Below are 27,580 nucleotides of genomic sequence, written 5' to 3' on the forward strand. Positions count from 1 at the left end.
TACATAAGACAGCAGACAGCAGACCACACAAACAAAAAGCCAAGAGAAAGAGAGTGAGAGTGAGAGAGAGAGCTAGCGAGTGATACTTTCTTGGCAAGTGAACTCTAGAATGACCCGAGCTTCAATTGGAAGTGCCTATAAACTCGATGCCGTCATAGCAAATGGATTCGATTTGGAATGGGAATGGGGATGGAGATGCGGATGGTGCTGCAACTGTGGCTGGGTCATGATGGTCTCGTGGTATGAAATGGGAGACTTAATTAATTAACCAGGCAAACAGCAGCAGCAGTTAAAAAAAACATCAAAAAACAAAATCGAAGCATATATGTATATATACATATACAAGTATTTATAAGTATGTACATAAATATAAAACAGTGGCAGTGGAACGTTGTCTGCGGGCAACGGGCAGCAGCAGTTCATTGAGTAGAGCGCAAATGGGAATGGGATGGGAGGCGAATAGGAATGGGCTGGCAAATGGAATGAGAGTGAGAGTGAGTGTCATGCAGAGTATTTGTGTGTGTGTGTGAGTGTGTTCAACTGAGTCAGAAGAACTCTTTAGCAACAATTGAAAACTGACCGCGACGTCGCCTTGCTGCCGTTCTCATTCTCATTCTCCATCTTCCATTCTCTCCACTCCGCTCTCTGTAGAGTGTGAAATGTTTGTTTTTAATGCAAGCACACACACACATACGTATACACATTATATACTTTTACTTGCAGTTCTATTTATTTATTTGTAATGTTGTGGCTTGCAGTTGGTATCGTTGACCACTAATCAAATGCACTCGGTAACTAGCACTGGCATTGCAATGTTTAGAAATCAAATGGGCGATACGATCATGTTATTGTACTCCCGACCCTTCTGCCTATCGATTTCTGTAAGTAAATGTTTACTTACAATAGAGACCGAGAGACAGGAAGAGAGAGAGAGAGAGAGATAGAGAGGGGGGATGGTGATAGCCACTCAAATTGAGTGACTCAATTGAGAACTTAAGTCCTGAGTCGCGACGTCTTATCAGTATCAACTTAATTCCGGGTAATGTAAACACCAATATCTATTGCTTCAAATTATACATCTGGTAATTATATTTGCACAACTTTTATTTTTTAACATTTTTAAATTTAACAAAATACTTCTCAAACTTGTGTTAAGTTACATCCTTATAACAAAATATTACAAAATATAACTTAAAACGACTGGTGCTTGATTTGATTCAAAGGTATAAGGTATAAACAAATAATAATGCCATATGAAACTACGAAATTTAATAATTCCAGACCAATAATCCGACGGATTGTCGAATTCAAATATATATTTTAATTAATACGGAATACGGATACGGATTAATGCTATAAATGTATTATAAGATTAAAAAAAAATGTCAATGGACATATCAAATAAATCTATCGATATTTGAAATAGTTGGACAATTTAAGCTTGAAAAATATTTTATTTAACTGAACAATATTTGTATTTGTATTTGTATTTGTTCTCTGTAAAATATTTGTAAATTCTTTAAGACGATAGTCATCTCTCTTATACAAACATCACTGAAGACTCTACATTTTACGATAACCTGATTGCCATGCGGATCATAAAGTACGACTTCAACTATTTCATCGCTACTATTTTCAGCTTGCTGCTCCTCTGTGATTTTTGGATTGCAGTCTTCATCAGCAACATCAATGAAATCAATACGCTGCTCTGAATGGTTTTTTGGAATCTTAAAAATATCGGAGGCAATCAAGTAGGAACTTGAAACTAGAGACACTAAATAATAATTGTGATTTCATGAACATAGAGATTAAAAAAATCGTATGCAAAAGGAACATATCAAATGCCTTTAATGATACAAAATCATAACAAATTATATTTATATTAGAAATTTTATTATAATACTTTGTAATTTTTATTATTTAAACTAAATTTAATTGTACGTGCGCTTTTTCTGTTGTTGCTCTTGCTGTTAGTCAGTCCTTAATGGTTACACAAATGTTTTCTATGTTGTCTTTCATTAGCAAACCAATTCCGTACCACCATATAATCTAAATTAATCTCGGATGCTATGCGAGTGATTTCTTCATAGGTTGGACGCGGATTTTCTTTAAATTTTTCTTTCAGCTTTTGCTTGGCCGATGGTTTAATTGAATTCCGCCTAGTTGAAAAAAAAGACTCGATATAGATTACTTTAGAAGTGGATCCTAACGTTGCGATGTTTTTGGTCTGTTCTGATTTTGTACTGGTTGTGGTTCTAGTTCTGGTTCATGGTTCACGGTTCTAGTTCATGTTTCTTTGTTGGTGGGTTTCCGCCGGAGGACTAGAATTTCGCATGTGTCTTTCTATTTCTACTTGGGATACCCGCTACCCTTTCAGTAGAAGTTCTTAAAAGTCAACAAGTCGATATTTGGGATTACAAAATTTGGGGACAATTCTTTTTATACCCGCTACCAATAGGGTTGAAGGGTATTATAACTTTGTGCCGGCAGGAAATGTATGTAACAGGTAGAAGGAGGCATCTCCGACCGAAGTATATATATTCTTGATCATCATCAATAGCCGAGACGACCTAGCCATGTCCGTCTGTCCGTCCGTCCGTTTGAACACCTACATCTCAGAGACTATAAGAGATAGAGCTATAATTTATTTGTTATGTTTGCACACAGATCAAGTTTGCTTAAAAATTTCCCACGCCCACTCCCGCCCCAACAAATCAAAAAAACAAATAACAAGCGTAATTTTAAAGCTAGAATTTTCTTCGAATTTTGGTATATACAATAACAACTATAGTAATTGTCATCCCCGATTTGGTTGCGATCAGATTGTGGAAGTTATTAAAGAAATACTTTCGAATGGACAACAACGCCTACTCACTAGGGGTCTTAGTTGCTTTGGCCGACAATCTGGTATATTGTGCTGTCTATGGTATTTTTTGAATGTGGTACTATATATCTATATATCAAATACGCAATTTGGTATATTTTTAGAATTTGTGTAGTTTTTTTTGGTATATTTTGAAAATAATACCGGAATATTTTACTTTTATTCAAAATGGGTAGCGGGTCTCTCACAGTCGAGCACACTCGACTGTAGCTTTCTTACTTGTTTGTTCTTTATTTGCTATGTAGCCAAATTAACACTCTGCCAATTGACGGGTTGGACTCCAACCCTGTTGGAGAATTATGCAGGTTATGGGACTGGGATTGATGTTTGTGCTGCTTTGGGGAGTCTGGGGAAAAGTTGGCAGCAGTCGTGGTTGGTTTGGTTTGGTTGTTGGTTGGTTGTTTGTTGGTTGGGTTGGTTGGTTGGATTACCGCTGTAATTAAAACACTTCCTACCTTCTCCATGCGCGCTTCCGCAGCAGGATGGGCGCATCGGGATCCTCCAGCGGGGCATCCGGCCGCTCCCGACGCGACTCCTCCATCACCAGGGCCTTCACATAATGGGGCATTAGTTTAATCATGTTTGTATGTGATAGCTGCCCATTCTCCAGTTTTGAAATCGTTTGTTGGGTCAGTGACCACAGGCCAGGAAGCTTGGCCATGATCCTGCCGATATAGGCTTGCGAGACTCCTGCAAGAGTCGAAGTCGAATGTCAAATGATGGGCTATTCTTGGCGATTCTATGGCGATTCAATGCGAACCGACATGGAACTGGGAAAGATTATGATCTGTCTCTCTGTCTTCTAATGAAGATTATGCATTACTTGACAACAGGAAATCGAGACATATGTACATATTTAGAATACGGTTTTATAATATAGAACTTGATTTAATGCTAAAACTAATTAGGAACTTGAAATTAGAGACAGCAACTTTAAACTTGGAAACTTGAAACTAGAGACATTAAATAACATTAATAATTGTGATTTCATGAACATATCAAATGCCTTTAATAATACAAAACCACAACAAATTATATTTATATTAGAAATTTAATTATAATACTTTGTGATTTTTATTATTTAAACTAAATTTAAATTTTCAAAACAATTGTTTACAAAATAAATTAAACCTAATTGATAGTTCAAAGATATTCGATTTAAAATTCGAGGCGAATGTGACTTTTGTCAACAAAATGGATAGTTGAGGAATTTGATTTTGATCATAGCTCGCAAATAACTATCGACCGTTTTTATACCCGCTACTCATAGGGTAGAAGGCAATGTATGTAACAGGTAGAAGGAGGCATCTCCGAGCCAATAAAATATATGTTATACATATATTCTTGATCAGCATCAATAGCCGAGACAGCATCAATAGTAAAGAAGCCATACATTTGTTGCTCATTGAGACTTTTTGTAAAGAACCATGATAAGACAACGAGAAACGGTCAACAGTTATTTGCGAGCTCTGATTTTGATTCATTCCGAATAAAAATTGAGCTTAATCAGAAAGGTAATGTTAATGGTATGATGAAACAATTGTGTGAGTTATACTAATTAAATTGAAGATTGATTTCAGAGCTATTCTTCGAGCTGTAATCTGTTAGATCAGATGCTTACCAAGTCTGTGCCGTCGCTCTTTACAATCTAAAGCAAGCCTCTTCAGAGCTCTAGGAGAATGTGGGGGGTCTGACAATAGTTTTTAATTCGCAGATTAGCTGACGTATAATTTGAAGGACTCGACTTGTTAAACTTGTCATTGTCCTTACTATGTATTGGCATGACTGCAGAATTGCCAAAAATATACTGTGCCAGTCCACCCATTTAAGAGAATTTATAATTTTTGCAATATCTTTGAAGTCTTTTATTATGCTCATAGTATTAGAGGTTTTTTATTTTGTCAAATAAATTTAAATACTTGTAATTTAAAATAAATAATAATTTCTTCGAATGTCTATGTCTATTTGAATGTCTAGAATAAACAATCGTCTATATAACCTTACTAAGATTGTGTTTGCAAAGGTATCTGAGTTATTTTACAATATTATTTAAACTCAATTTCGAGTTGTCATTGAATTTGATAGATCTAGGTGTGTTTTTATATTATTATTATATTATATTATTATAACTTTGTGCCGCCAGGAAATGTATTATATATAACAGATAGAAGGAGGCATCTCCGACCCTATAAAGTATATATACATATTATTCACTCATATAACTTGTTTTTATTTTATGTCATAGCTTCGCTGAGATTGCTCATAAAAATTCTTTCCATGACTGTCTCTTCTTTGAGTGTAATTGAATTATGAGTAACAACAAATGTAGCAATTTATTTTGAAATAATATGTTGCAAATGGTAAATAATTAAAATAAACACATAAACAAATTGAATGTTGAAATTCAGGGGAATATATTCATATCGGTTGTCTACAATATAGCTGACTAATTTCGACAATAATTTGTAATACGCTTCTAACAAAATCAAAACAGCTTGAGAATCGAGCGAGCTAAAGAAAGAGAAATCTCGAGGTCAAGATCCCATGTCCAGCCATGCGTGTCCGTCCAGTGGAGGTTTCACTGTCTTATTAAGTTCACATGCCGCTCCTGGCAATGAGTGTGTGAGTATCTATGTGCATATGTGATTCACTGGGCCAGACTAGATGCAACCATTCCAGTTGATGGGAATGTGAATAACGGGTCACGCCTCGTCGTGCGTGTCGTCGCCTCGTTTATCTCCCAAACTCACAGACACAGCGCAACAGGCATGCAATACGCACACATACACACACACACACACATAGAGTGAACCTAACGCGATCGCAAATCGAGCACCCCCTCCAAAGCCCCACCACCATGGTTTCAATGCTGTCTAACAAATACATATGTAAGTACAATAACAATGACACTCAACAATTGTGACCGAATGACAACGACAACGGCAATGAGAGCGAAAGCGATTGATGACGAGCACAAAGCGAGAGAGAGAGCGCAGAGCGCTCATTGTGCTGTGTGGGTTGTGTGGAGCATGGTGAGTGAAGAATGGAGAGAGAGGGAGATCGAGATTGAGAGCGAGCCGCGCGCGTGCGTTCATTGAAGAGCAATATTGTCAACAATTCTACGGGCAATATCATTTGCGACATCAGCAGCGACGTAGACGCCGACTGCAACAGTGACAGCGACTGCGGCGGCGGCGGCGACGGCGACAGCGACAGCGATGCTGGTAACAAATGGAGCGGCGCGCCGATAATGTGCAGTCGTTGTAGACAAACGCAAGCGCGAAGGCGACGAAACGCAATTTGTCCGTTACAGTTAATTTGCCTTTTCTCCTTTGCCATTTGCCCGATTTTGCTAGCGCGAGTGAGTGAGTGCGTGTGTCACAGTGTATTTCGTCTGTTTGTTGTTTTTTGTTTTGTTTTGATCGCGTTGACCCGCGTTGATAAGCCGAACGATGGCCGAGTGAATGCCGCAACTCGGTTGCAACACTTTTCTACCTGCCCGAAGAAGCAGAAGACGAAGTCGCAAAGTCTGCAAATGCTTGAATCCCAAGCGTATTAGTCATGATCGTGTTGTGATCGACGAGTCGCTGCCGCATTTGAATCACCGGACAGGCCCCTTCCTCTCATCCCCCGCAGCCACCTTAAACCCCTTGCGCCTCGTATCCATCGCAGCCTCAGTCACACTAAGAAAGAGAGAGAGAGAGCGAGAGAGCGGATACTCGGTTGCGATGACAACTGTTTACATTTGAAGCTCAGTCGAGTGGTGTCTCAGTTGAGTTCACAGTTATTACTCATAGCACATGAACGCGTTTTTAGCTTTTGAATTTCAATTCGAAAAATAACATTTATAAAATAACATTCATGAAACACAATTGAACAATAAATCGAATCGCGATTACGTGAACGTGTATGGAACAACAAAAGCAGAACTCTACTCTAATCGAACTCTACATTCGTGTGTACGCTGATAAGAAGACCGACTGTCTGTTAGTTGTTGGAGAGTCCCGCTTGATGATCCCCGATCTCCGATCTGTGATCTGTGCACTCGCTGTGAGTGATTCGTGATTTGAGTGTGTCGCAATTACAATCGGAATTAGATTTGGAATCTGAATTGAAGCGTGTGTCAATACAGCTGTGTGGGAAACCGTCAAGATCTTATACCGATCGCATGTGCAGCACACAAACACAAGTAAACCAAAACCAGGTACGAGTCAGTTACTCTAGCACTGATAAGATAGCGTCCACAAACTCAAACACACACACACACACACTGCATGCCTAACTTAATAATAACAAACAATCGAAAGATTGTTTGCGCAAGCGATCGATAGCTGTTTAACAGTGCGTATACGCAACCAGCGATCTTTACCTTTAGCAATTAGTGTAGATCGTTAGATGGTTGGAAGTGTATTTCAAACTAACTATTCGCTTTGAGTGCCAACTGATCTTTCAAAGTCATTTGCAAGTTCAATCATATAATATTGAATAATATTTAAATGTTGAATCGAATCTATACAGAACGTATGTATGTAATGTCATAATCTTTCAATAAGTGATCTAACAGGGAACTCACCAGCATTTCTTATATTTAGATTTTCTTTTAGTCAACTTCGTATAGATTGTAAATCAGAATACGATTATTATGATAATCTAGATAGCATGTAAAGTGACTTAATAATAATAAATATGTGAACATCAAAATACATATTAGTGAATCAACCTAGTGAATTAAATATGAAACAGTTTAATATACATAATTGTTGTAAAGAAATTGTTGTGCATACTATTTGAAAGTTTTTTATTATATTTATATATATTTGTATCTATAGTTGAGTTTTGAAACTCAACATAAACTAAATTGATAGCTGCCATGAGGATTTTTGAATATACTTCACCATGTTCACATATGCTTCTCTCGAATACGATTTTATTATCAGGCCAACCAAATCGTTATTATATATATAATATATACTTAGCATTTTACTTATAGGAAACCATCAAGAAACAATGATTCAGTCATGTTTATCTAGTGGCGGGAACGATATATTGTGCAAATAAATAATACTACAATCTTTCAAATAACTTCCATTTTTATTTCAATTTCGAGTTGCCGCATTCCAAATTCATGATGTTCCATCAAAGTTAAAAAGTTCTTCGTACGAAATTGGGCGTCGACTTCTCAGAAATAGAAATGTATAAATATATAATAATATATACATATGTATATAGTATGGACTACATGATCGTAAGTAGTCAGTTTTCAAGTGTTCCGGCATTTGTGTGTCGCAAATGTCGTGTCATATTGGTAGCGACTCGAGAACACTCAATTAATTAAGGTTCGGCGTTGATCTTTGCACCCAGAGCTAGAGCCCAAAGAGATGGTGCATGGCTGGGAGATGCGAGATGGGTTCCAAGTTCTTCTATGTGAGACTGTGTATGTCTGTGACCTCTTTAAATTATTTAATTGACACTAATTTGCTGGAACAGCAGCCAATGCGAAGCGAGTGCAAAACAAAAGAGAGAGAGACCCCGCATGTAAGACTGTGATCCCCGGGTGGGGTGACACTTGGTCAGCGATGTCTTGCAGATCAAGCTGCGACAATATTAGAGTTTAGTTGCCAGTTGATGGTGGTTGCTTGTCGACAGTCTATTGTCACTTCTCGTTGCTCGCTACTCGTTGCAAGTAGCAAGTTACTTGCTCGAGATTGTTGCTCCTCGCTCGGGATAACGAAGGCAATTTAACTCTAAAGTAAATTCACTGGTTGTCATTTGTTTCTACTCGTTGCTCTCTACTCGTTACAAGCTATTCGTCAATTGTTTATCGCTCGGTATAAGACAGAAGGTTGAATTAATGTTCAGGTTAAGTTAACTGTTGATTCACTACAAGTTAGTCTCTAGGTATTTCTCAATCGGGATTAAACAGACAGCAGAAGGCTGAGGTAATACCATAGAACCTTCTCACTTCTCTTTACACATTACGCGCTCGGTATATAACAGCGAGTAGAAGGCACGAGGCTCTTGACCTTATCAACAGTTTACGGCACTCCACTTAAAATGAGTAGGCCTGCCTCAAGCACAAAACTGATGCGTATTTCTTTACATTGTAGCATGAGTGACGACACAACAGTGGGACTGGGGTATGGCGGCGATATGGATCCGAAACCGGGACCAACGATTGCACTGGATGCTGCCGATGAAAGCGGGTAGGTTGCTTGCCCTCGACCCTATCAGTTGGCCTGGCGTGGCCTGCTCTGGGCTGGGTAATTATAGATTGCCACCAGCTCAATGCAGTGTGAAAGGTCTGATAACAGATCGTTAATATTACGCGCACCATTTCAAGCGGCGATGATCATCAGCGAGAGAAAGAGAGAGCGAGAGTCACTCGGTCAGCTCACACAAAGGCAGGCGATTCTTGGCAACGGAAGTGCTCTGCATGATAATATGATAGAAGAAGGCTAAAGGTTGCCAACGGACACTCAACGAGCGAAATATATATAAAAAAAACATAAAATAAAAAATCGACTGCGACTTCCACTTTGACTTCGACGATCACTCATAGTATCTTATTGTTTTCAGCTTCTCACAATCATTGCTAACTTTTGCGGCGATCATGACCTTTCTGATCATGATCGTTGGCATCTGTGGCAACTTTCTGACCGTTGTAGCATTGCTCAAGTGCCCCAAGGTGCGCAACGTGGCCGCCGCCTTCATAATTAGGTAAGTCCCACTAAGAATATAAGAAGTCTGTCAACTGATCCTCCCCTTTTTCGTTTCAGTCTCTGCATAGCCGATTTACTATTCTGCGCTTTGGTGCTACCCTTTCAGGGACTGCGATTTGTCCAGGGCACGTGGCGACATGGTGCGGTCCTCTGTCGCCTCATTCCATTCATACAGTATGGGAACATTGGTGTCTCGCTGCTCTGCATTGCCATGATCACGATCAATCGCTATGTGATGATCACCCATCATGGCTGCTATGCGCGCATCTACAAGCGCCATTGGATCGCCGTCATGATCGCCGCCTGCTGGCTAATCTCCTATGGCATGCAGTTGCCCACATTGCTGGGCGCCTGGGGACGCTTTGGCTACGACGATCGCCTGCAAACGTGCTCCATTATGAGCGATGATCACGGCCACAGCAGCAAGACAACGTTGTTTATCACGGCGTTTGTGATCCCCTGCCTGGTTATCATTGCCTGCTATGCCAAGATCTTTTGGGTGGTCCATAAGTCCGAGCAGCGGCTTAAACGTCATGCGAACAAGCAGAACTCCATACCGAATAACTTACGTCCCGTGGCTACGGCCACATCCTTGCCAACTGGTGGCAATGCTGGCGATAGTCAGACTCAGTCTCAGACGGCAGCTGGAGCTGGAGGTTTGCCCGCCAGTCGCGTCTCTTCGGACAGCAGCAGCAGCTACTCCACCGACGTGCCCGAAGCAGCGATAGCCACGGGCGGGGGCAAACAACCTGCGATCCGGGTGAAGGATCAGCGTGAGGTTCGCGCCAAGCGCAACGAGTGGCGCATCACCAAAATGGTGTTGGCAATTTTTCTGTCATTTGTCATCTGCTATCTGCCCATCACGATCGTCAAGGTCGCGGACAAGGATGTCGATCATCCCAGTTGGCACATCTTCAGCTACATCATGCTCTATCTGTCGGCGTGCATCAATCCGATCATCTATGTGATCATGAACAAGCAGTATCGCAAGGCCTACAAGACGGTCGTGCTCTGCCAGCCGGCGCGTCTCCTCCTCCCATTTGGCAAGACCAATGGGGGGGCAAGCAGTGCGGCAGGTAGGTGTCAGAGGGAGAGGTTCAGTTGAGAGGCGCATGCGAACTCCTAGGACTAAGTCACGGTCACCATTCGTTTCAGAGAAATGGAAAGATACCGGATTGAGCAACAACCACAGCCGCACCATCGTCTCCCAGATGTCGGGCGGCGCAACAGCAACAGCAACGGCAACGGTATCGGGATCGGCATCGGGAGTGGCAGCAACCAACACGGCGCAGACATCCGATTGCCAGCCCTCTGCATCGCAAAAGTCGACACAATCGCTGGAGCTAATGTCAAGGGGCCCCGATCTGATAAGCAAATCGAATCTGCCGACATTGGTTATGCCCACATCAACGTCCACGCCCACGCCCACGCCAACGATCACGTGCCCGCCCCCGCCGCCATCGGTCACGTTGGGCAACGCGGCGGCGGGCAGCAGCCGGATGCTGCCGCTCAAGAAGAACAATCACTCCTACATCAACAACGGCTTCAACAGCAGCGGGAACAGCAACAACAGCAGCGTGAGCCAGAGCAGCGCCATCTATCGGCCAGGAGCTGGCTCAATGGGCAGCGGCTCAGCGCCGTTGCGCCGCATCACAATGGTCGGGGACGACATCATACTGGAGGAGGAGGAACTACCCGCCACGCCCAGTCCGACAGCGACGTCCCCACCAGAGAGTCCAGCGCCACCGCCACCGCAAACAGCACCGCATCCCCTCGCTCCCAACAACGTGGCAGCGGCGGCGGCGGCAATGGCGGCGAGCAAAGTCACGAAATCGCCCATTTACATGAACGTAAACAGTCCGAAGCGAATGCAGTCTTATAGCGACGCACACATTCCAGCCAAGGATGCAGTGCAGCAGGACACTGCTAGTGCCAGTAAAGTGCAACAAGCAGCAATGTTTCCCAATACAAAAGACTAACGAAATGCTTTAATTCCAAAACATCGCAATATATGTACTTGCGTTACAAACACACACACCAACATATGCTGTGTAATTTACTTAGCTGCGCCGATAACATCGAGTTCGATATATTTCAAGTTCGATAGGCGATCGATATTTGTGCTTAAAGTTACATGACAGCAAAGCATGCGAAGTAGCTAATCGAATTACACTGCATTTACATATATAGTATATAATTTCACATACTACTTCATAATCGTAAACATAACTATTTATCGTTGCCCACACAATTAGAATTAATCAGTCTTTACATTCGTAAGCGCCGCAACAGTGCAGTTTGCATTAAGCGAACGTTAACAGCTGCTGTTAAATTGACAGCCTGCACTTAACAGAGCTGCTGTGTTAGCTGTTGACGGAACGCTGGTGTATAACAGTGAAGGCTTATCGCTCTGTTAAGCTGGATGCTGGGCTTATCATCAGATTAGATGGTCGCGCCCACTCGACCATAGCTTTGCTATATATTTATATGCCATTTTTTTTCAAATGATTTTTTTTTACTATGCCATGTACGTACGGTAAGATCAGATTGGTTGGGGACACGCCTGAGACCTTGATCTTAATTGATAACTAGTTTCTTATATGAAGCATTCCATATTATTTATGTATGTATATTTAAAATGTATTATACCTACAGACGCACTCTAAGTAATCGAATATATAGTACTACAAACAATAAAAAAACACATTGTTTACATAAATAGCATCGTTATCTCTAGAGTTTAGAGATAGAAGGAGAGAGAGGGAGATAGGAAGAGAGTTTGCACACGCCCAGCGATCTGTGTATGTATCATATCGGAATTGACACAAATTCCCGAATTGGGTTATGCATACATATGTAAGTATGTATGTACATATGTACATATGTTCTCTTAAATTCGATTGAATGATGATTTAGCAAACAAAATCGCTGCACTTGCTTCGGAAACAATAGATGCTGATAAGCCATGCACTTTACTCATATAATGCCACTGCAATAGTTAATGCTAGTTGATCAATTGCAACGATGAGTGCCAGACGCAGTAGCAGCAGCGGCAGCAACAACATTATTTGCCAAGTGCGTTGTGGCATCTGCTTGGAACATTACACGGCCACAGATATCGTCCTGGCTGCCAAATGTGGACACCTTGTTCACGGCACTTGCCTCAATGAGTGGCAAAAACAGTAAGTAATTCCATAGATATACATATGTATGTTTTCATTTTTTTTTTTTTTTGCATTTCTTGTAAATTTATTTTTTAGAATATATATCACATTGTACTGAAACATTAACCTCTAATGATTAATACCCATTATTTAAGTATTCCTTCTCCAAATTCCATATATAACATTACCATAATGTAGGTGACCTACAAAATAAAAGTAATTAAAACATCGTTTCAAAATTGAACAACTCAAAGGAAATAAAAAAAAGAGCAGAAACAGAATCAAGCTCAACTTTTTGATACAATTCTGGAATATTTATTGGTATATTGCAGGTCAAGGGATTGCCCTATTTGCCGCAAGAGAAATGACGATTATTTCCAAATCTATTTGGACATGGACGCAACTCCCTCACCTTCAAGCCGGACGCAGAGCTACAGACAAAGCCAAGGCCAAAGACAGAGTCAAAGTCTGAACCAAGTTCCTAGCAGCCACAATCGAAGGCAGACCCAATGTCACCATCACAACCAATGTCAACCTCGATTTCGATTTACCGACTCCGACGACGATGAAGATGAACACCATTCGTTTGAGAATATGATACTGCAACAAACCCTTTTCCGATCCGAGATAGAGTATTTGAACACTCGCTTTCGGAATTTTACGTCGATGTTTGATGACTCCGATTAGTTTCATTTCATATTAACAAACCAAATATGTATATTTATACACACATACATATACATGCATATGTATGTATGTATGTATGTAAAATAAATAATTGGGAATTCCGGAATATCGCACAAACCTAACAAAAGTCAAGAATATTTATTTTGTTGACACTTAACATTTCCTAAATATTATGCGAAACTTAAATAAGTAGACTTAATAAATATGTTAATAAATGAATTAAACATATGTATGTATACGAATAGTTTGTTTACTTTTTTGCGTTTGGTGTAAACACTTGCATTACAGAATTAAAGCATTCAAACCGATGTCGGAGAGAAAATTAATAATTTGTATTTTTGTGGTATATTTCGCTAACGGTGTGCAGGTCACACTGTTTCAGTTGAAGTTTGTGATTGAGATTGAAAAATACGGTAATTCTCCCCTTCAGGCTTATGAACAATAAGCCAAAATTGTATATTGCCATTTAGTTAAAAGTATACAAAAGTTTATCTTAGTAAGTTAACCAAATTCGGTATAATTAATATTAGCACCAAAGAAAAATGAACAAAACACACTTTAATAATTCGTAATAAGAGTCTTTCTTCGGAAATGTAAACAAATATACAAACAAACTTATACACATGTATGTACATACAAACACATGTTTCTGTATGAAAAGCTGTTTTAAAAACGGGTCGAGGAGACAAGCATTTTTAACACAGTACATATTATATCTTTGATAAGGACTAAACCAAATCGATTCCCTACCAATGTCGTGCTATACTAATCTGTTTCTCCTTCAGATTAATCGTTGATTGGCAAGATGAGTATCCCAAACAGCGGCCAGACAATTTGCATAGTCCGTTGTGGCGTCTGCTTGGAGAATTATACAACGAGCGATGCAATATTCACTGGCCAATGTGGGCACTTGTTCCACAAGATGTGCCTGGATCAATGGCACACGCAGTAAGCGATCGCAGATTCCTCGTATTGTTGATTGTCAATCATTATTCAATGTCATTTAACATATTGCAGGACAAAAACATGCCCAATTTGCCGCAAGCAAAACCAAAGCTACTTTCAAATCTATTTGGAAGCTTCTCCAAACGATCAAAATGAAAATAATCAGTCACACATAGATGATGATGTTGATGATAGCAATGTGTCTCATATTGGCATTGTTAAAGGCGCTAGTGATGTTGAAGACGACGATGATGATGAGGATGATATCTACTACGATGATGAGAATGAGGATTTTGGTGATGATTACTTTGATTATGAGAATGAAGACTACGGCTTTGACATCGACGATACGGATGATGACGACGAAGACGCATATGCTGCATAATTTACTTAGCTGCACCGATACAATCGAGTTTGATAGGCGATCGATATGTGTGTGTAGATTTAACATAGCAGCAAAGTACTTCAAGTAGCTAATCAAATTACACTGCATTTACATACTATATGTATATAGTACATTTTTCATTTCACATACTATTTCATAATCGTAAACATAACTATTTATCGTTGCCCACACAAGTAGAATTAATCAGTCTTTACATTTCTAAGCGACTCATCAGTGCAGTTTGCATTAAGCTAACGTTAACAGCTGCTATTAAATTGATAGCCTGCATTTAAAAGACATGCTGTGTTAGCTGTACCAGAGACATACATATAGTACATATATTACTACAAATAATAAAAGACACAACTCCCTCACCTTCAAGCCGGAAGCGGAGCTATAGCCAAAGCCAAGGCCAAAGACAGAGTCAAGGTCTGAACCAAGTTCCTAGCAGCCACAATCGAAAGCAGAGCCAAAGGCAATCTCATCGCATAGACACGATGATTATGACTATCATGATGATGACGATGGTGACTATGATTTTGGTTCTGATTTCGATATCGACGATATGGATGATAACAACGAAGAGTACTTTAATCTTTCTTTTTTTCGATTTGTAACAGTTTAGAAATGAATAATAAAAGATACAAAGCCCATTTTGATAGTGGTTCTTAGTGGTTTCTTCTCAATCGGGAAGAACATATCTAAGCTGTAAGGTTCAAGTCCGATCAATCTCAAAACAAAAACTTGTAATCAACAAACAAACTTTTTGAATTTGGGTCTATATACAGGGTAGACTTTTATTTATTTGGAGGCATGTATATTTTAAATTTAAATTAAGACTATAATATAACTATTTTGTGTAAATAGCTAACAACTAGTCTAGCTTACGTACTACAACAGGGAAAACTCTGGGGGAAGCAGACAAAATAAAAAATATGTATATACTAAAAAGGATTGACTTACGGATGAGGGAACGAGACTTCATTTGTAATACTTGGCAGACATCATACATATATATATATGAGAAATAAATATCGAGCATATGTGTGAGTGTGTTTGTGGGTGTGTGTATGCTTCCGCTTTTCAATAATAATATTATTATGAATGTTTAATGTTAATAAAAAAAAAAATATAAAAAAATAGAACAATTTCAACATCACAAGACCTAATTCTGGTGTTAGAAGGTTCGAAGGGTTAAACATTATTAAGATAAATAAAAAATTAATTTCAATAATATCTCTCAGTTAAAATGTTTGAGTTCTCTCTCTTTCTCTCTCCATCTTCCATCTCTTTCTCATTTGTGAGCGTTCTCTCTCTATCTCTGTTTTTCATGTACTTTTCGTTGAATGCATGGAATTAAATAGTGACGATAAATAATACGAATACTTTGCTGAAGACGTTCGAAGAATTCTGGGGCTTGGCTTGGTCCATAAAAGTTTTGGAGTGTCGCCAGCGAGGCCAGCGCTAATCCTTTTCCTGCTGCTGCAGCAGCGCCGAAATCTCTTGAAACTTATGCCGAAAATCAACGCTGCTTTCGCTAATCACCGACAGACTCGACGATGGATCCTGCAAAAGTTTGATGAGTGTACATAACTACATATTGTATTTTGCATAACCGATTATAGATTTACCAGTATGTCGCGTGTGGCATCGAAATCATCGAGATGGCCCAGCAAACTGGTCAGCGAGAAGTCATTGATGTTCTCCTCCAGCCAGCGTGCATTCGATGTGGAATCTCGCAGCAAATGCATCGGACTGACACTGCCAGTGAAGAAGTTTTGGGCTGTAAGAAAAAATTATAAAGTTGATTAGATGTCACATTATTTATAACTATAAAGATGACTTACTGCTCTCATCTTGAGCGCCATCGGGCAAACTGGCGCCGCCGCTGCTGCTGGCGGGTGTTAGGGCGGAACTGAGGGTCGTTGTTGTTTCCACAAAATCTAAATTTGGCATGTCCAGCGTACCGCTGACAATACACCCGCTATCGCTGCTATTGCTGCTACTCTCGGCCTGTGCCGCTAAACTCTGGCCGCTCCTGTTGGCTAGAGCTGAGCTGATATGACCATTTCCGGTGCCGTTGCCTCTGCTGTTGCTGCTGCTGCTAACACGCTCGATGGGCTCAAAGAGACCGTTTTGCAGATTGCGCAGACTGAGCACATCGTAGGGTCGACTCACATCCGAGCCCGCCGGCAGGATGCAGCGTTGCACCAGCACCTGACGCGACATCTTCTGGCGCGTTAGCTGTAATTCAATTACAATGTTAATTGCATTGCATAATGGATTCATTTCCTAAATCTAAAATCAACATTTTTGCAAGGCATTGTAGAGTTTCCAAGCAAAGTTTTGCTTAAATGGCTTTAAAGTTGTTTTGAATGCCTGGTTTAAGATAGTTCGAGTAGGAATTTAAAAAACCCAGCCTTATAACACGATGAAATATCATAAAGTAAGCTGTGCAAAGAGTGCAGCCTCCTATAATTTACCATTTGTATAGGCAATATATTAGCTAAAGGTTTTCCGAAGTAATTAGTATTCCTAGTTTAAGAGCAGGAATTTAATAAACCCAGCCTCATTGCATGGTGAAATATCGTAAGCTAGTATTAACCATTTGGGCCTTTCATCATTCGTATATGAAATATTTTAGCTATAGGTTTTCAGAAGTAAAATACTAATAGGAATTAAAAAAAAACCCAGCCTTAATGCACAATGAAATATCGTAGACGAAGTTGTATAAGGATTGCAGCCTCCTAGTATTAACCATTAGGGCCTTTACCATATGTTTATGCAATATTTTATCTAAAGATTCCTTAAACTAATTTGAATGCCTAGGTTAAGATAGTTGGAGTGGAATTTAGAAACAAAACCTAGACTTATTGCACGAACAAATGTCGTAAAGATTACTGACTCCTAGCATTTACCAATTTTGTGTTCACACTTTTGTCAAAGCAACACTTTTTTTCAATGCTGTTGCTAACCTGTATACAAAGTCTGCTAATAGTTGTTAATAACATACCTTGGACAATTGACGCACTGGATCCATGAGACTGCTAATGGGTCGACGCATAGGTATCATGGGTGTGCGGAAGATGGATTCGTTGCTCTCGTGGCTGGCCACGCCAGAGGCAGCCGCTGCCCCAGCTACCGCTCCCGCTCCTGCTCCCGCTACAGACGCTGTGCCATTGGCCAGACTGTTGAGCCACTGCGCCTTGGTGATGAGATCGCGTTTGCGATCACAGCTATGGCCGCAATTGCATTGTCGCTTGCGCACACGCTCGCTCAGATTGGCCACCAGCAGCAGATGCTTGAGCTTATTGCTAACCGTGGCCGTTTGTATCGCTTTAACGCGTTCCACGCTATCACAGTCGTTGGTATTGTACGGAAGCGATGTTGACGATGCCGTTGATGTTGATGATGATGACGTCGACGATGACGATGACGACGACGAGGACGCCGCTGGCGACGATGTTGTGTTTGTTGTGGCTATGGTGGCATTGACACTTGTGGAGCTGCTGGCTGTGCTCAGCTCTGCATCGCACCAATAATACTCGAGTTCCAGCTTTGAGTCCTGACCCAACACAACATACAAATCGCCAATCGTGATGTCCGCCGACGTCGACACCGTCCAGCCCTTGCGTATGCGTTTGATCACCTCATCGCTGAGCAGCGGCTTAAAGTTGCGTGCCGCTGCAGCAGCCGCAGCATTTGCAGCTCTCGATCCCTTGCCACCGCCCGCACCCGGCGCATCATTGCGTTTGGCACGTGTTGGCGCTGCAGCTGCAGCCGTTGTTGTTGGTGCAGTTGCAACGGGAGTTGCTGCCGTTGCAGCGGTTGTGTTTACAGCATTCATCAGGCTGCTGCTGTTGATGATGGTAGTGTCTGCTGCCTCGCTGCTGCTGACTGGCTGGCTGAGCAACTCATTGATCTCCTCGCTTAACTCATCGCCGCTGCTATTCTCTAGCTTTAAGGCCAGCTCATCGGCGGATTTTTCATGCGCCGGACTGCATTGTGGCTTCAGCTTTTTGGCCTCTGGTGAACGTTTCTCGGAGCCGCTTTCGGTGCGCGCTCTCTTGGCACTGGCGGCCGCTGCTGCTGCGGTGCTTTCAACCGTCTCGCTGCGCACCTTGACACCCAGACGCTCCTCGTAGGCTGTCAGACAGATGTTGACGCTGCTCAGATACGCTGTGATGCTCAACAGGGGACGATGTATTGGCACACCAGGCTTAGGCAGTAAACACATTGCTGGCTCCACAATTGCGGGCTCAACAGCAACAGTTGTTGACGTCGTTGTTGGCTCCACACTGACAGCGGAAGAGGGGGGCAGCAGCTGCTCTTCGGCGAGTCGCACATCGAAGCTGCGCCATTTGTATTGAAACGTTTTGATGAAGCTAATCAGCTTCTTATGCAGCGGCACAATCGCGCGTGCGCGTGGATTCTGAGCCAGCGATTGGACGCGTCCAAAGGCCTCCATGTTGGCGGGCGTGACGAGCACCTCGATCTTGCTGGGCAAGCGTATGTCCTCCAGCGTATCTGCAAAAAGTATATCATAAATAGAGATCGAGTTGGGGTTGTGAAGCTATTTTGAAACGCACCATCGAGCTGATTGAGGCGACGCAACGCTTTGCAGGATGGCGTCTTGATGCGTATATTTTTGCCCTTGCAGCGAACTATGATGTGACCCTGATAGATGAGCTGCTTCAGCTTCATGAAATGCTTCTCCGTGAGAAATTGCAGCTTGCGACGCATTTCGCCATAATTGATCAGCGTGTACAGTTCCTGGGCGGGTTTCTTCAGCTCTGCAAAATATGAGTTATTTTATCATTTACATACGATACTATGTATTTGGATTTACTCACCATCCGAGTAGCGCACATATTTGCTTATCTTGTGATATGTTTGATAGTAATGTTGGCGCACTTGATCTTTGCTCTTGAAGCTGTATTCGCTGTTCGCGTTGCGACGCTTCAGTTTCGAATTGATGCAATTCGCCACCGCTTCGAAATCCTTGCCAAACTCATTGAGCGCATCGAAGAAACAATTGCGCTCCACATTCGTCCATGTTGTTTTGTTTGCCGCTCGCATCTGAGACGGCGTCTTTTGGCTGCCCTTCTCCTCCTTTTTGCCATGCTCTCGCTCGGCCGGTGGCGGTGTCATTGGACGCGTCAAATCCAGTTTCATTTTCTGGATGACACGCGCGCTGGCACGTGTCCCGGGGCAATTTTGTGTGGTCACCGAGCCAAGCAGTTCCTCGGGCTCCTCGGCAGCCAGCTTGAACTGCATGGCTGTCTTGCAAGATGACGTCGACAGTGATGTTGTTGAGGGTGATGGTAATGATGATGCTGTTTCGGGTACAGCAAGAATTGTGGTGGCAACATTCTTACACATGCTGTTGGTTTCTTCCATTTTATGCCAATGGCACTGGCTCTCCCCCGCTCCCCCCGGCGTGCGACAAACCAATCTAACACAGCTGCAGAAAAAAAAACACATACACACATACGATTTAAGATGATTTGCTAAGTTCGTGGAAATTAACAGCAACGAGTAAATCACATAAACTTTGCACGACGCCTAGCGAAAAAATGGCGCTCGTTAATGGGTCAAAAAGTGGATTGTGTTGCGATGCAATTGAAATTTGCATATTTTGTGATATTGTTACTTGGCCACTAGTTGCATTGTTGCACTACACTACACACACTCATACACAGACACTTACCCACAAACTATGTATGATTTTTAATTAGTTTTCGTATGTTGTTTTGTTTGTTGTCGTTCTGTTGTCTCTTAGAGGTGCAGATACATCGTTGGCCCTATCGATGCATCGATGTTTTTGCACTAATTGTTATCGATCATTTGTGAGTGCAAACCATCGGTGTTTTCTTTTCAGCCGAAATACGTAGTCTAACAGTAGCAATTATTTATTATTTATTCATTTTATTTTTTTACGATTAGAGCATTATTTGCATTTTTACGCCGCTTCGATATATATCATACATAAGAAATTCCGATGGCACGTTACGTTACGTTGTGCGATTTTGCGCTACGTTACGCATTTTGCGTTAATTCCATTACAATGTTATGAATGAACCCGAAAAGAACAGAATTGTGCAATGTTATTTTGATTGATGGCATTGACAATTTATATAATTTAATATTTTTAATAATTTTTATTGACTGATTCAGTCTGTAAAATGTAAAGCGCATAAGTTGTGTTTCATTCAAACAAGAGATATCGGTGATTGTTTGTAAACAACAATCAGCTGATTTGCGGTAACGTTCTTGTGCAAGGCGTGACGTAAAGCAAAAAAGCAACTCTGCGTTGCAGTGGTGAGTTTTGTGTTTGAACACCGAAAACCCATTAAAATGCAGATGTTGTAGGAAATTACATTTTATTTAACTTAAAATTATAAAAAAAAAAAAAAAAAATAAAACAGTTTCTTGTGGTTATTTATATCACAAATAAATACCGACGAATATTAGAACTAACAGTACAGCGACGAGTATAGCAATGATCATTAATTTTCTCTGCAATAAAGAAGAGAAACATTGAGCGTTATTACCAAAAATGCTGAGGACGAGAGGCAATAGATTTAGAATGGAATTACAAAATATGCAATGTTACTCACCCTTCGCGCCTTCTTTTTATATTCTTTGGCCTGATCCAGCTCAGTAGCTCCCTTGTCCGTATAGAGTGTCGCCTGATTCGCATGGAACTCAACGCGTTGTATCGTCTCGCTCTGTTCCATGACGAGCGTTTGGATGCGCATAAACAGAGCGTGCACATCCTCAATGGACTTCTCTAGCTTCTTTAGCTCGTTGAAGCGATCCATGAGATCCCGCAACGTTTGTCGTTCCATTTCCGTTTCTTGCAGGATCTAAAATTGTTTGTTATTGCAAGAAGATACAAGATATCGATGCGGTTGATCAACTTACATTGTCCACAAAGAGTTTTGTGGTTTTGTTTTCTATCAGCAGCTCAATCTCCTGTTCACTGGCTTCTGAATTGACTGTGGGTATGGGGAACATGATGAAATCTCTTTTAATATGAAAGAAATCAAAGATTCTTGCTTACTGATCTTGGAATGCATTCGCAGGTTCTTTTTAACCTTTGTCTCATAGTTTTGCAAGAACAGTTCGTTCTTCTGCCAGAGATTAATGTAGGTCTGATAGAGTCCATAGAAGAGCGTACGTTTCATTCTCGCCTCCAGACTGTAATCCGTTTCTGGCGGCAGATTTGCCTTGAACTCCTTGAAGCGAGTCATTAGCTGGTTTCCCAAGCGTAGATTCTTGTTGTGCAGCTCATCCATTTCATTTTCTATTAATGATCATTTTGATTATACCATGTCTTCACTGTACAGTGTACACTTACCGCAAAAGGTGCGCAGATGAATTGTCTGCGACATGCGATTCATTGCCTCCAAATTCGCAGCGATCTGAGCTAGTTGATACCGAATTTCCGAGTACTGCGAAAAGCGTTACAAATTGTTAGAAAATATTACAAATTATTCTATACAGATAATTTTTGGTTTCTTGAATAATTCACCGACAAAGAAGTAAGAGCTCAAAAGCTGTACTTTTAAATCAACTCAAACTCTATATCATAAATTACTAATTAAAGTATATTTCAAAAGCCTCTAGCAATTAATTATGTCTAACTCTATTGACTTGTTTTTTGTTTTGTTAAGTTTATGAATTAACAAATCTACGGTTTTGGCGTTAAAGTTATTTTTAAAGTAAATGCTACTACGTGGTCGAAACAAATTAAAAAAATTATGCAAAAAAAAAAAAGAAATTTAAGTATTCCCCAATAACAATTTTGTCCTTTTCTTGAAATCGTATATAATAATATTTTCTGCTGAAATCATTCGATCTGAATAAATTGATGGCAAGCCAAAAACAAACAATATCATTATCATAATTATTATTTTTCTGTACTTAACTAATAATTAATTAAAATAGTTGTGGTTGTAATTTGTTCATGTAATAATACAAAATGAAATATATTAAAAAAGAATTTATATTCTGTCAATAAAAAGCCACGAAGACGAAGTTATGTGTTAAGTATAATAAGTAAAAAAATTCCAGCGTTAAATCTTAAATAATTAAATTCATTACAATTGCAGAAAAGTCGTATTAAAATAAAAAATATTCTCATTGTAATAATAATAATTAAATAAGGAAAGAAACTTCAAGAATTTATTATTTATTATTAATTCTGTAATAATTTGTATTTATATTTGATGTGTCATACTCTATTCATTTGTTATCTTGTCAGTAGTGTAAGTTATTCTAAGCTATGGAGCTTAATAGCTTTACCGTTAGTTCTATGAGTTAAATATTTTTGTGACGGGCTGAAGGTCGTGACCCAAAAAGCAATGGAATATGTTTTATACATTTAAACTTTAAATATTGATTATTGATTATTAATTCTAAAAATGATTTATTAACAAACGCTTTAAACAAATTTTAGATATATGGGTAATTCTTAGAATAAAAATGAATTTAAAGTTAAACCATAAATTAAAACAATTTTAAAAATAAGTATAGGTTAGCTTATTGTCCTGGATTAGCTTTATATTTTAAACTAATATTGATGTTGGAAACTTTTTTTGTTTTACGATAAAATATATATGTAAGTTTCATTTCATTTAATGTTTTTCGTACGAATTCGTTTATTTTTGCAAGTAGCCTAAAACAATTCTAATCAAAGTGTCAATCAAGAGCTATAAGATTCATCATTAAAAATGTTTCGATATATTTTTGTCCATTTTAACAGTCGACAGAGATTTACCTATATTCATCTTAATATCATCAACAGAGTAAGCTTCAAATGATCTGAGCTTATTGAGCTTAAAAGCTCATGTCGAAAGCTCTCTCTCTCTCTCTCGGAACAGCCTGGCTTGCAACTCTGTTTTGATGCTTCGCAGCTTACATTTCAATGAGCTAGCAATTGTGTTAACTAGTTGATACAACAATAGCATCGCTTACTAAATGTCTATGTATATAAAATATTAGAAGGCGCTGTAAGCGGTTTTTTTTTCAGTTTTCAGTTTTCTGTTTCTTTTTTTTGCTTATCACGGGTTTGCGGCGAAACAACTCGATTGAGTAATGCGCCGCTGTCGTTGTCGCTGTCGTTGTTGACTTGTTGTCTGATTCATGCCAATTGATTTTGGGATCCACAAACACACAGACACACATTCAGACATTTTAGCAGTACTTACTGGATTCAGAATGGCATCCACATTGGTTCCATGTTGCGCCATCTTGTCGCGATCCTTGTTGTTGTCTCCACTGTTGTTGTTATTGTTGTTGTTGCTGCTGATGTTGTTCAAGGACTCGGTGGTGGCGTTGTAAACACTGAGCAGCAACGAACCGTTCGAGGACGATGACGTTGAGTTGGCGCTCAGCGAACGCTGTAAAAAATTGAGTTGCCCGGTTTAACGAATTAACGAATTAACGATTTAACGATTTGAGCCAACAATGTTCTACGGCATCGCTGCTGCAGCGACGCCGTTGCAAGTGAAACTAAAAAAAACTTTGGTACAGGCGATCTTCTCGCCGCCTCTCGTTCTCTCTTGGTGCTTGGTGCTTTGGTCAATTGTGTGTTTGCCAATCGGGACAGTGTAATGAGCAATAAAAAGCGAGCCCAACAGGTGAAGCTACCGCTCCCCAAACTATTCGCGGGTTGTATGTGAAAATACTACGTTATAGCTAGCTATATGGGGGAACACGATTGCTCGGCCCTTATCTATGGGCAATCTATGTGCTTACTGATAAACGAAGCCAACACTCTTCACACTCTTCACACTCTTCACACTCCACACTTCGCTTTTCACGCTCCCAGCGGACGCGCCCAAATTGTTAACGTAATATTGCGTATATTTGTAACAAAACAATAACAAAAGCCTTCAACTGCAGTAATGAATCCAATTGGAGCTTTACAACTACTATAGCGAAGCTTTAAATATAAAAAAGTTATGTATATCGTTGAATTTGAAATGGTATTTGCGACAAAGTTGGTTTGAAAACAATTTAGCACAGTCACTAAAGCTATAAATATTTAAATTTAGAATGAACTACTGATAAGCGTGTTTCATAATACAAATGTTCTGAATAACAATGTTAAATTGAAATATATTGTATACCAAGAATAGATATCGCTTGTGATTAAATATTTAAATTTAGAAAGATTATCGTACGCAACTGAGAAGAACAAAACAAAAAAAAAAAAAATTGTGAATTCCAACAAATTTGTAAGCCATGAAAAACCAAATAATATTCCTGATGAAGTTTTCGTTGTATAATTATCTTTCTTACAGAATTTATAAATGGAAAACTAACTGATTTTACGATACTTTTTAAAACTGTTAAGCCTAAAATGTTAAACTGAAAAAAATGTATTCCCACGAAAAAAAATTGGTTTGTTTCGTATAAAGACTATTCTCTGGAAAGCTAAGGAGCTCGATTTATATTAATAAATCTAAGCCAGAAAATGTAAGACACAAACAAATTAAATACTACGAATTTGATTTATCAAATTTTTTGTTGGAATACAAATTTGAGAAATAGGATCTACATTTCCTTTAACTAAATTTTAAAAATAGCTAAAAATTTCCTCTTCATGTAAAGTTAATACTAATTCGTTCAGTCTTAAATTGGATGCTGTGTAATATGCGGGAAATTTTCATAGGCATTTTCTCTCGTCTTTTTTTTTTTTCGCCACACTGTGATCGGACAATTAGCACCATGAAGCCAATAATTTTTGAGAGCATTTTGGAATCTTGACTAGAAAACATTTAACACTTCAATTCGACTCACCTGCAAAAGCTCCGGCAGCCTATCTCTTGCCATTGTGCGGGTGTATGTGTGTGTGTGTGTGTGTGTGAGAGAGTGTGCGGGAGTGTATGTATGTGTGGTGGTTGCTGTTGGAACACTGCTTGTTTGTTATAGTTTATCGTTGGTTTTGTAAGCAGTGACGCGTTTCATTTATTTTATTTGTGTTTTCATTTATTTTTATTTTTTATTATTTGCACATTGTTTCAATTGTTTTTTGCATTGGCGCTTTGTTGTTCTTGTTTTTGTTCTTGTTTATTTTCCGTTGTTATTGCGGCGCCTTTGCATAATGGACGACGTTGCTTGAGCGCAAGCTGCGCTTTGAGCTTTGACATGCGTTGTTGTTGTTGTTTTTGTTTTTGTTTTCTCTTTTTGCTGCTTCTGCGCCTGCTGCGTTTGCTGCGCTGCTACTGCGTCCACTTCCTAAACTTGCAAGTTTTGCACGCAGCTGTGTGCTTTAACGGTGCGTATTATTCGCAGCCCAGCCGAACAGTGACGCGTGAGAGCAAAGTGGCTCTGGCATGCGTGCGAGCGGGAAAGCGAGAGTGAGCGTGAGCGAAGCACGCGAAAGCGATAAGACATCAGATAAGATGTCGCCGCTTATCACACAAGTCAGAAAGAGCGAGAGAGAGAAAGAGAGCACGCGCTCAAAAGAGAGTCAACGTTTGCTCAATATTCAATATTCAATATTCAATACTGCAATATTGCAATAAGAATAAATATTGTATTATTGAGATCTCTTCGCGCCGTACGTTGCCCGCAAACTGAAAGTACCGCTCGCTAAATAAATGCCATAAAGCGGCGGCGAGTGTTGCTTTTGCTTGCTGCTGTTGTTGCTGCTCCTCCTTCTCCTCCTCCTTCTTTTCGTCATCGTCATCGGCACGGCGTCAACGACGACGACGTCGACGTCGTCAGAGGCTGTCTCTGAGATTTTTTCAATTTAAAGATTAGCACACACTTCCACACACACACAAACACATACACACAAACACAAACGCTTGCGCAGCAAATAGATAAAGTTGTAGATTATGTGTAAGTTTGTTGTATGTTTTCTGCACTATTTTTTTTTTTTGGGGTTATTTCTAGTTGTAGAAATTGAACCGGTTGCGACGCGCTGCGAAAAATGTGTTAATTGTCGCGTTTTTACAACTAAAACTTAACAGCAACAAAAACAAAAACAACAACAACTGCGACGTCGTTCAATTGAAGGTAGACGACAGCGACAGCGACGCTGACGTCGACGTCGACGTCGGTTCCAAAAGTCACTTGCGCTAATTAGTTAAACTTTTTTTTTCTATTGCTTGTTCTTGTTGTTGCTGTTGTTCTTGCGGTTGCAAAACACTCATAAGCTGAACGTTGACGTCGGCTTCGCATCGCATCGCATCGCATCGCTTTACGTCGTGTCGTTTCGTTTCATTTCGTTTTGTTGCAAATTCTTATTTCTCATTCGCGCTTCTCAAATTGCCAAGCAAAAAAAAAAAGTAAACGACGCGTCGCCTTGTCGTCGTGGGTCACAATTCGCATTTCAATGCATTCCAATTACGACAATGGAACAGTGTGAGGGCAAATTGATATCGTCCGATAATACTCACACATATGCACACCATCGCTAACACACACACACACACATCTTTACGTGAGTATTTACATAATAAAAGTCAGTTGTAAGCTCTGGTCGTAATTGCCATTGATTGTTTTACTCGCTCGCATATTTCTTTCAATAGAACTTTGCACTTTGTAGATCGAGCTTTGTTTTTGCAATTAGAGCTTCACCCTGCAATACATATGTATAGTGTTAAAGGAGCAATGAAGCTTAATTCCAGCTTTTTATGGTAAGGAAGCTTCACTTTAATTCTCTTCAAAGGTCAGAAAGCTTCGCTCTAGATTAATCATTTAATTTTTTTTTGAGTTAGGCATTTTTTGTAATAAATAAAACTAAATCAAACTTTACTTCACTAACAGAATAATA

General features: G+C 40.0%; 5 protein-coding genes and 1 long non-coding RNA gene across 15 annotated transcripts; 3 read left to right on the forward strand and 3 right to left on the reverse strand.

Annotated features, from left to right (window-relative positions):
- Nucleotides 1-1,904: 1,904 nt before the first annotated feature.
- LOC133849219 (inhibitory POU protein-like) lies at nt 1,905-4,838 on the reverse strand. Of its 2 annotated transcripts, XM_062285133.1 has the most exons (3): nt 4,506-4,838; nt 3,340-3,574; nt 1,905-2,159 (listed from the first exon to the last, which is right to left on the reverse strand). In XM_062285133.1, exons 2-3 carry the CDS (start codon nt 3,543-3,545, stop codon nt 1,982-1,984), a joined length of 384 nt encoding a protein of 127 aa, XP_062141117.1. In that variant the 5' UTR covers nt 3,546-3,574; nt 4,506-4,838; the 3' UTR covers nt 1,905-1,981. The 2 variants fall into 2 exon arrangements, with proteins under 2 accessions (XP_062141117.1, XP_062141118.1); XM_062285134.1 differs by lacking the exon at nt 4,506-4,838 and having other exon boundaries at nt 3,340-3,783.
- Nucleotides 4,839-5,468: 630 nt separating this feature from the next.
- On the forward strand, nt 5,469-12,291 carry LOC133847278 (G-protein coupled receptor moody). 5 transcript variants are annotated; one of them, XM_062282208.1, is made up of 5 exons: nt 5,469-5,506; nt 8,992-9,087; nt 9,461-9,601; nt 9,661-10,679; nt 10,759-12,291. In XM_062282208.1, the coding sequence occupies exons 1-5, from the start codon at nt 5,484-5,486 to the stop codon at nt 11,580-11,582; spliced, it is 2,103 nt and encodes a 700-aa protein (XP_062138192.1). In that variant the 5' UTR covers nt 5,469-5,483; the 3' UTR covers nt 11,583-12,291. The 5 variants fall into 5 exon arrangements, with proteins under 5 accessions (XP_062138192.1, XP_062138194.1, XP_062138195.1 ...); XM_062282210.1 differs by lacking the exon at nt 5,469-5,506 and adding an exon at nt 6,131-7,088 and having other exon boundaries at nt 10,759-12,290; XM_062282211.1 differs by lacking the exon at nt 5,469-5,506 and adding an exon at nt 8,501-8,617.
- An 84-nt stretch (nt 12,292-12,375) lies between these two features.
- On the forward strand, nt 12,376-15,924 carry LOC133847279 (E3 ubiquitin-protein ligase RNF149-like). 4 transcript variants are annotated; one of them, XR_009895153.1, is made up of 3 exons: nt 12,376-12,785; nt 13,100-13,950; nt 14,240-14,403. XR_009895153.1 is itself a non-coding variant. In XM_062282214.1 (3 exons), the coding sequence occupies exons 2-3, from the start codon at nt 14,260-14,262 to the stop codon at nt 14,782-14,784; spliced, it is 456 nt and encodes a 151-aa protein (XP_062138198.1). In that variant the 5' UTR covers nt 13,799-13,867; nt 14,240-14,259; the 3' UTR covers nt 14,785-15,924. The 4 variants fall into 4 exon arrangements, 3 of the variants coding, with proteins under 3 accessions (XP_062138198.1, XP_062138197.1, XP_062138199.1); XM_062282214.1 differs by lacking the exon at nt 12,376-12,785 and adding an exon at nt 14,472-15,924 and having other exon boundaries at nt 13,799-13,867; nt 14,240-14,402; XM_062282213.1 differs by lacking the exon at nt 12,376-12,785 and adding an exon at nt 14,472-15,924 and having other exon boundaries at nt 13,833-13,950; nt 14,240-14,402.
- Nucleotides 15,548-20,619, reverse strand: LOC133847280 (protein cramped). The gene is made up of 7 exons (XM_062282216.1): nt 20,495-20,619; nt 19,638-20,248; nt 19,374-19,577; nt 17,798-19,311; nt 16,662-17,028; nt 16,416-16,567; nt 15,548-16,350 (listed from the first exon to the last, which is right to left on the reverse strand). The coding sequence occupies exons 2-7, from the start codon at nt 20,182-20,184 to the stop codon at nt 16,249-16,251; spliced, it is 2,886 nt and encodes a 961-aa protein (XP_062138200.1). The 5' UTR covers nt 20,185-20,248; nt 20,495-20,619; the 3' UTR covers nt 15,548-16,248.
- Nucleotides 20,620-21,150: 531 nt separating this feature from the next.
- On the reverse strand, nt 21,151-26,388 carry LOC133848335 (syntaxin-4). 2 transcript variants are annotated; one of them, XM_062283844.1, is made up of 7 exons: nt 25,597-26,388; nt 24,000-24,191; nt 22,148-22,241; nt 21,851-22,093; nt 21,712-21,785; nt 21,405-21,653; nt 21,151-21,346 (listed from the first exon to the last, which is right to left on the reverse strand). In XM_062283844.1, exons 1-7 carry the CDS (start codon nt 25,627-25,629, stop codon nt 21,335-21,337), a joined length of 897 nt encoding a protein of 298 aa, XP_062139828.1. In that variant the 5' UTR covers nt 25,630-26,388; the 3' UTR covers nt 21,151-21,334. The 2 variants fall into 2 exon arrangements, with proteins under 2 accessions (XP_062139828.1, XP_062139827.1); XM_062283843.1 differs by having other exon boundaries at nt 21,151-21,303; nt 25,597-26,387.
- Nucleotides 26,389-26,591: 203 nt separating this feature from the next.
- LOC133848336 (uncharacterized) lies at nt 26,592-27,372 on the forward strand. Its single transcript, XR_009895253.1, has 2 exons — nt 26,592-27,251; nt 27,336-27,372. It is a non-coding gene; the product is annotated as an uncharacterized LOC133848336 (long non-coding RNA).
- Nucleotides 27,373-27,580: the final 208 nt, after the last annotated feature.

Source organism: Drosophila sulfurigaster, chromosome X, assembly GCF_023558435.1.
Source record: "Drosophila sulfurigaster albostrigata strain 15112-1811.04 chromosome X, ASM2355843v2, whole genome shotgun sequence".
Taxonomy (NCBI): Eukaryota; Metazoa; Arthropoda; class Insecta; order Diptera; family Drosophilidae; genus Drosophila; species Drosophila sulfurigaster.

Excerpts from the sequence above, each read along its gene's own strand:
- LOC133849219 (XM_062285133.1), bottom strand. The coding sequence starts at position 3,545 with ATGGCCAAGCTTCCTGGCCTGTGGTCACTGACCCAACAAACGATTTCA. Across the intron at positions 2,160-3,339 it reads CGGAAGCGCGCATGGAGAAG|GCGGAATTCAATTAAACCAT; the intron begins GTAGGAAGTGTT and ends TTTTTCAACTAG.
- LOC133847278 (XM_062282208.1), top strand. The coding sequence starts at position 5,484 with ATGCCGCTCCTGGCAATGAGTGT. Across the intron at positions 9,088-9,460 it reads GATGCTGCCGATGAAAGCGG|CTTCTCACAATCATTGCTAA; the intron begins GTAGGTTGCTTG and ends TATTGTTTTCAG. Across the intron at positions 10,680-10,758 it reads GGGGGCAAGCAGTGCGGCAG|AGAAATGGAAAGATACCGGA; the intron begins GTAGGTGTCAGA and ends CATTCGTTTCAG.
- LOC133848335 (XM_062283843.1), bottom strand. The coding sequence starts at position 25,629 with ATGGCAAGAGATAGGCTGCCGGAGCTTTTGCAG. Across the intron at positions 22,242-23,999 it reads TGGATGCCATTCTGAATCCA|TACTCGGAAATTCGGTATCA; the intron begins GTAAGTACTGCT and ends CGCTTTTCGCAG. Across the intron at positions 22,094-22,147 it reads TCATCTGCGCACCTTTTGCG|AAAATGAAATGGATGAGCTG; the intron begins GTAAGTGTACAC and ends GATCATTAATAG.
- LOC133847279 (XM_062282214.1), top strand. The coding sequence starts at position 14,260 with ATGAGTATCCCAAACAGCGGCCAGACAATTTGCATAGTCCGTTGTGGC. Across the intron at positions 14,403-14,471 it reads CTGGATCAATGGCACACGCA|GACAAAAACATGCCCAATTT; the intron begins GTAAGCGATCGC and ends AACATATTGCAG.
- LOC133847280 (XM_062282216.1), bottom strand. The coding sequence starts at position 20,184 with ATGGAAGAAACCAACAGCATGTGTAAGAATGTTGCCACCACAATTCTT. Across the intron at positions 19,312-19,373 it reads TCGCCTCAATCAGCTCGATG|ATACGCTGGAGGACATACGC; the intron begins GTGCGTTTCAAA and ends TACTTTTTGCAG. Across the intron at positions 16,568-16,661 it reads CAGCAGCAGCGGCGGCGCCA|CCCAAAACTTCTTCACTGGC; the intron begins GTTTGCCCGATG and ends TTTTTCTTACAG.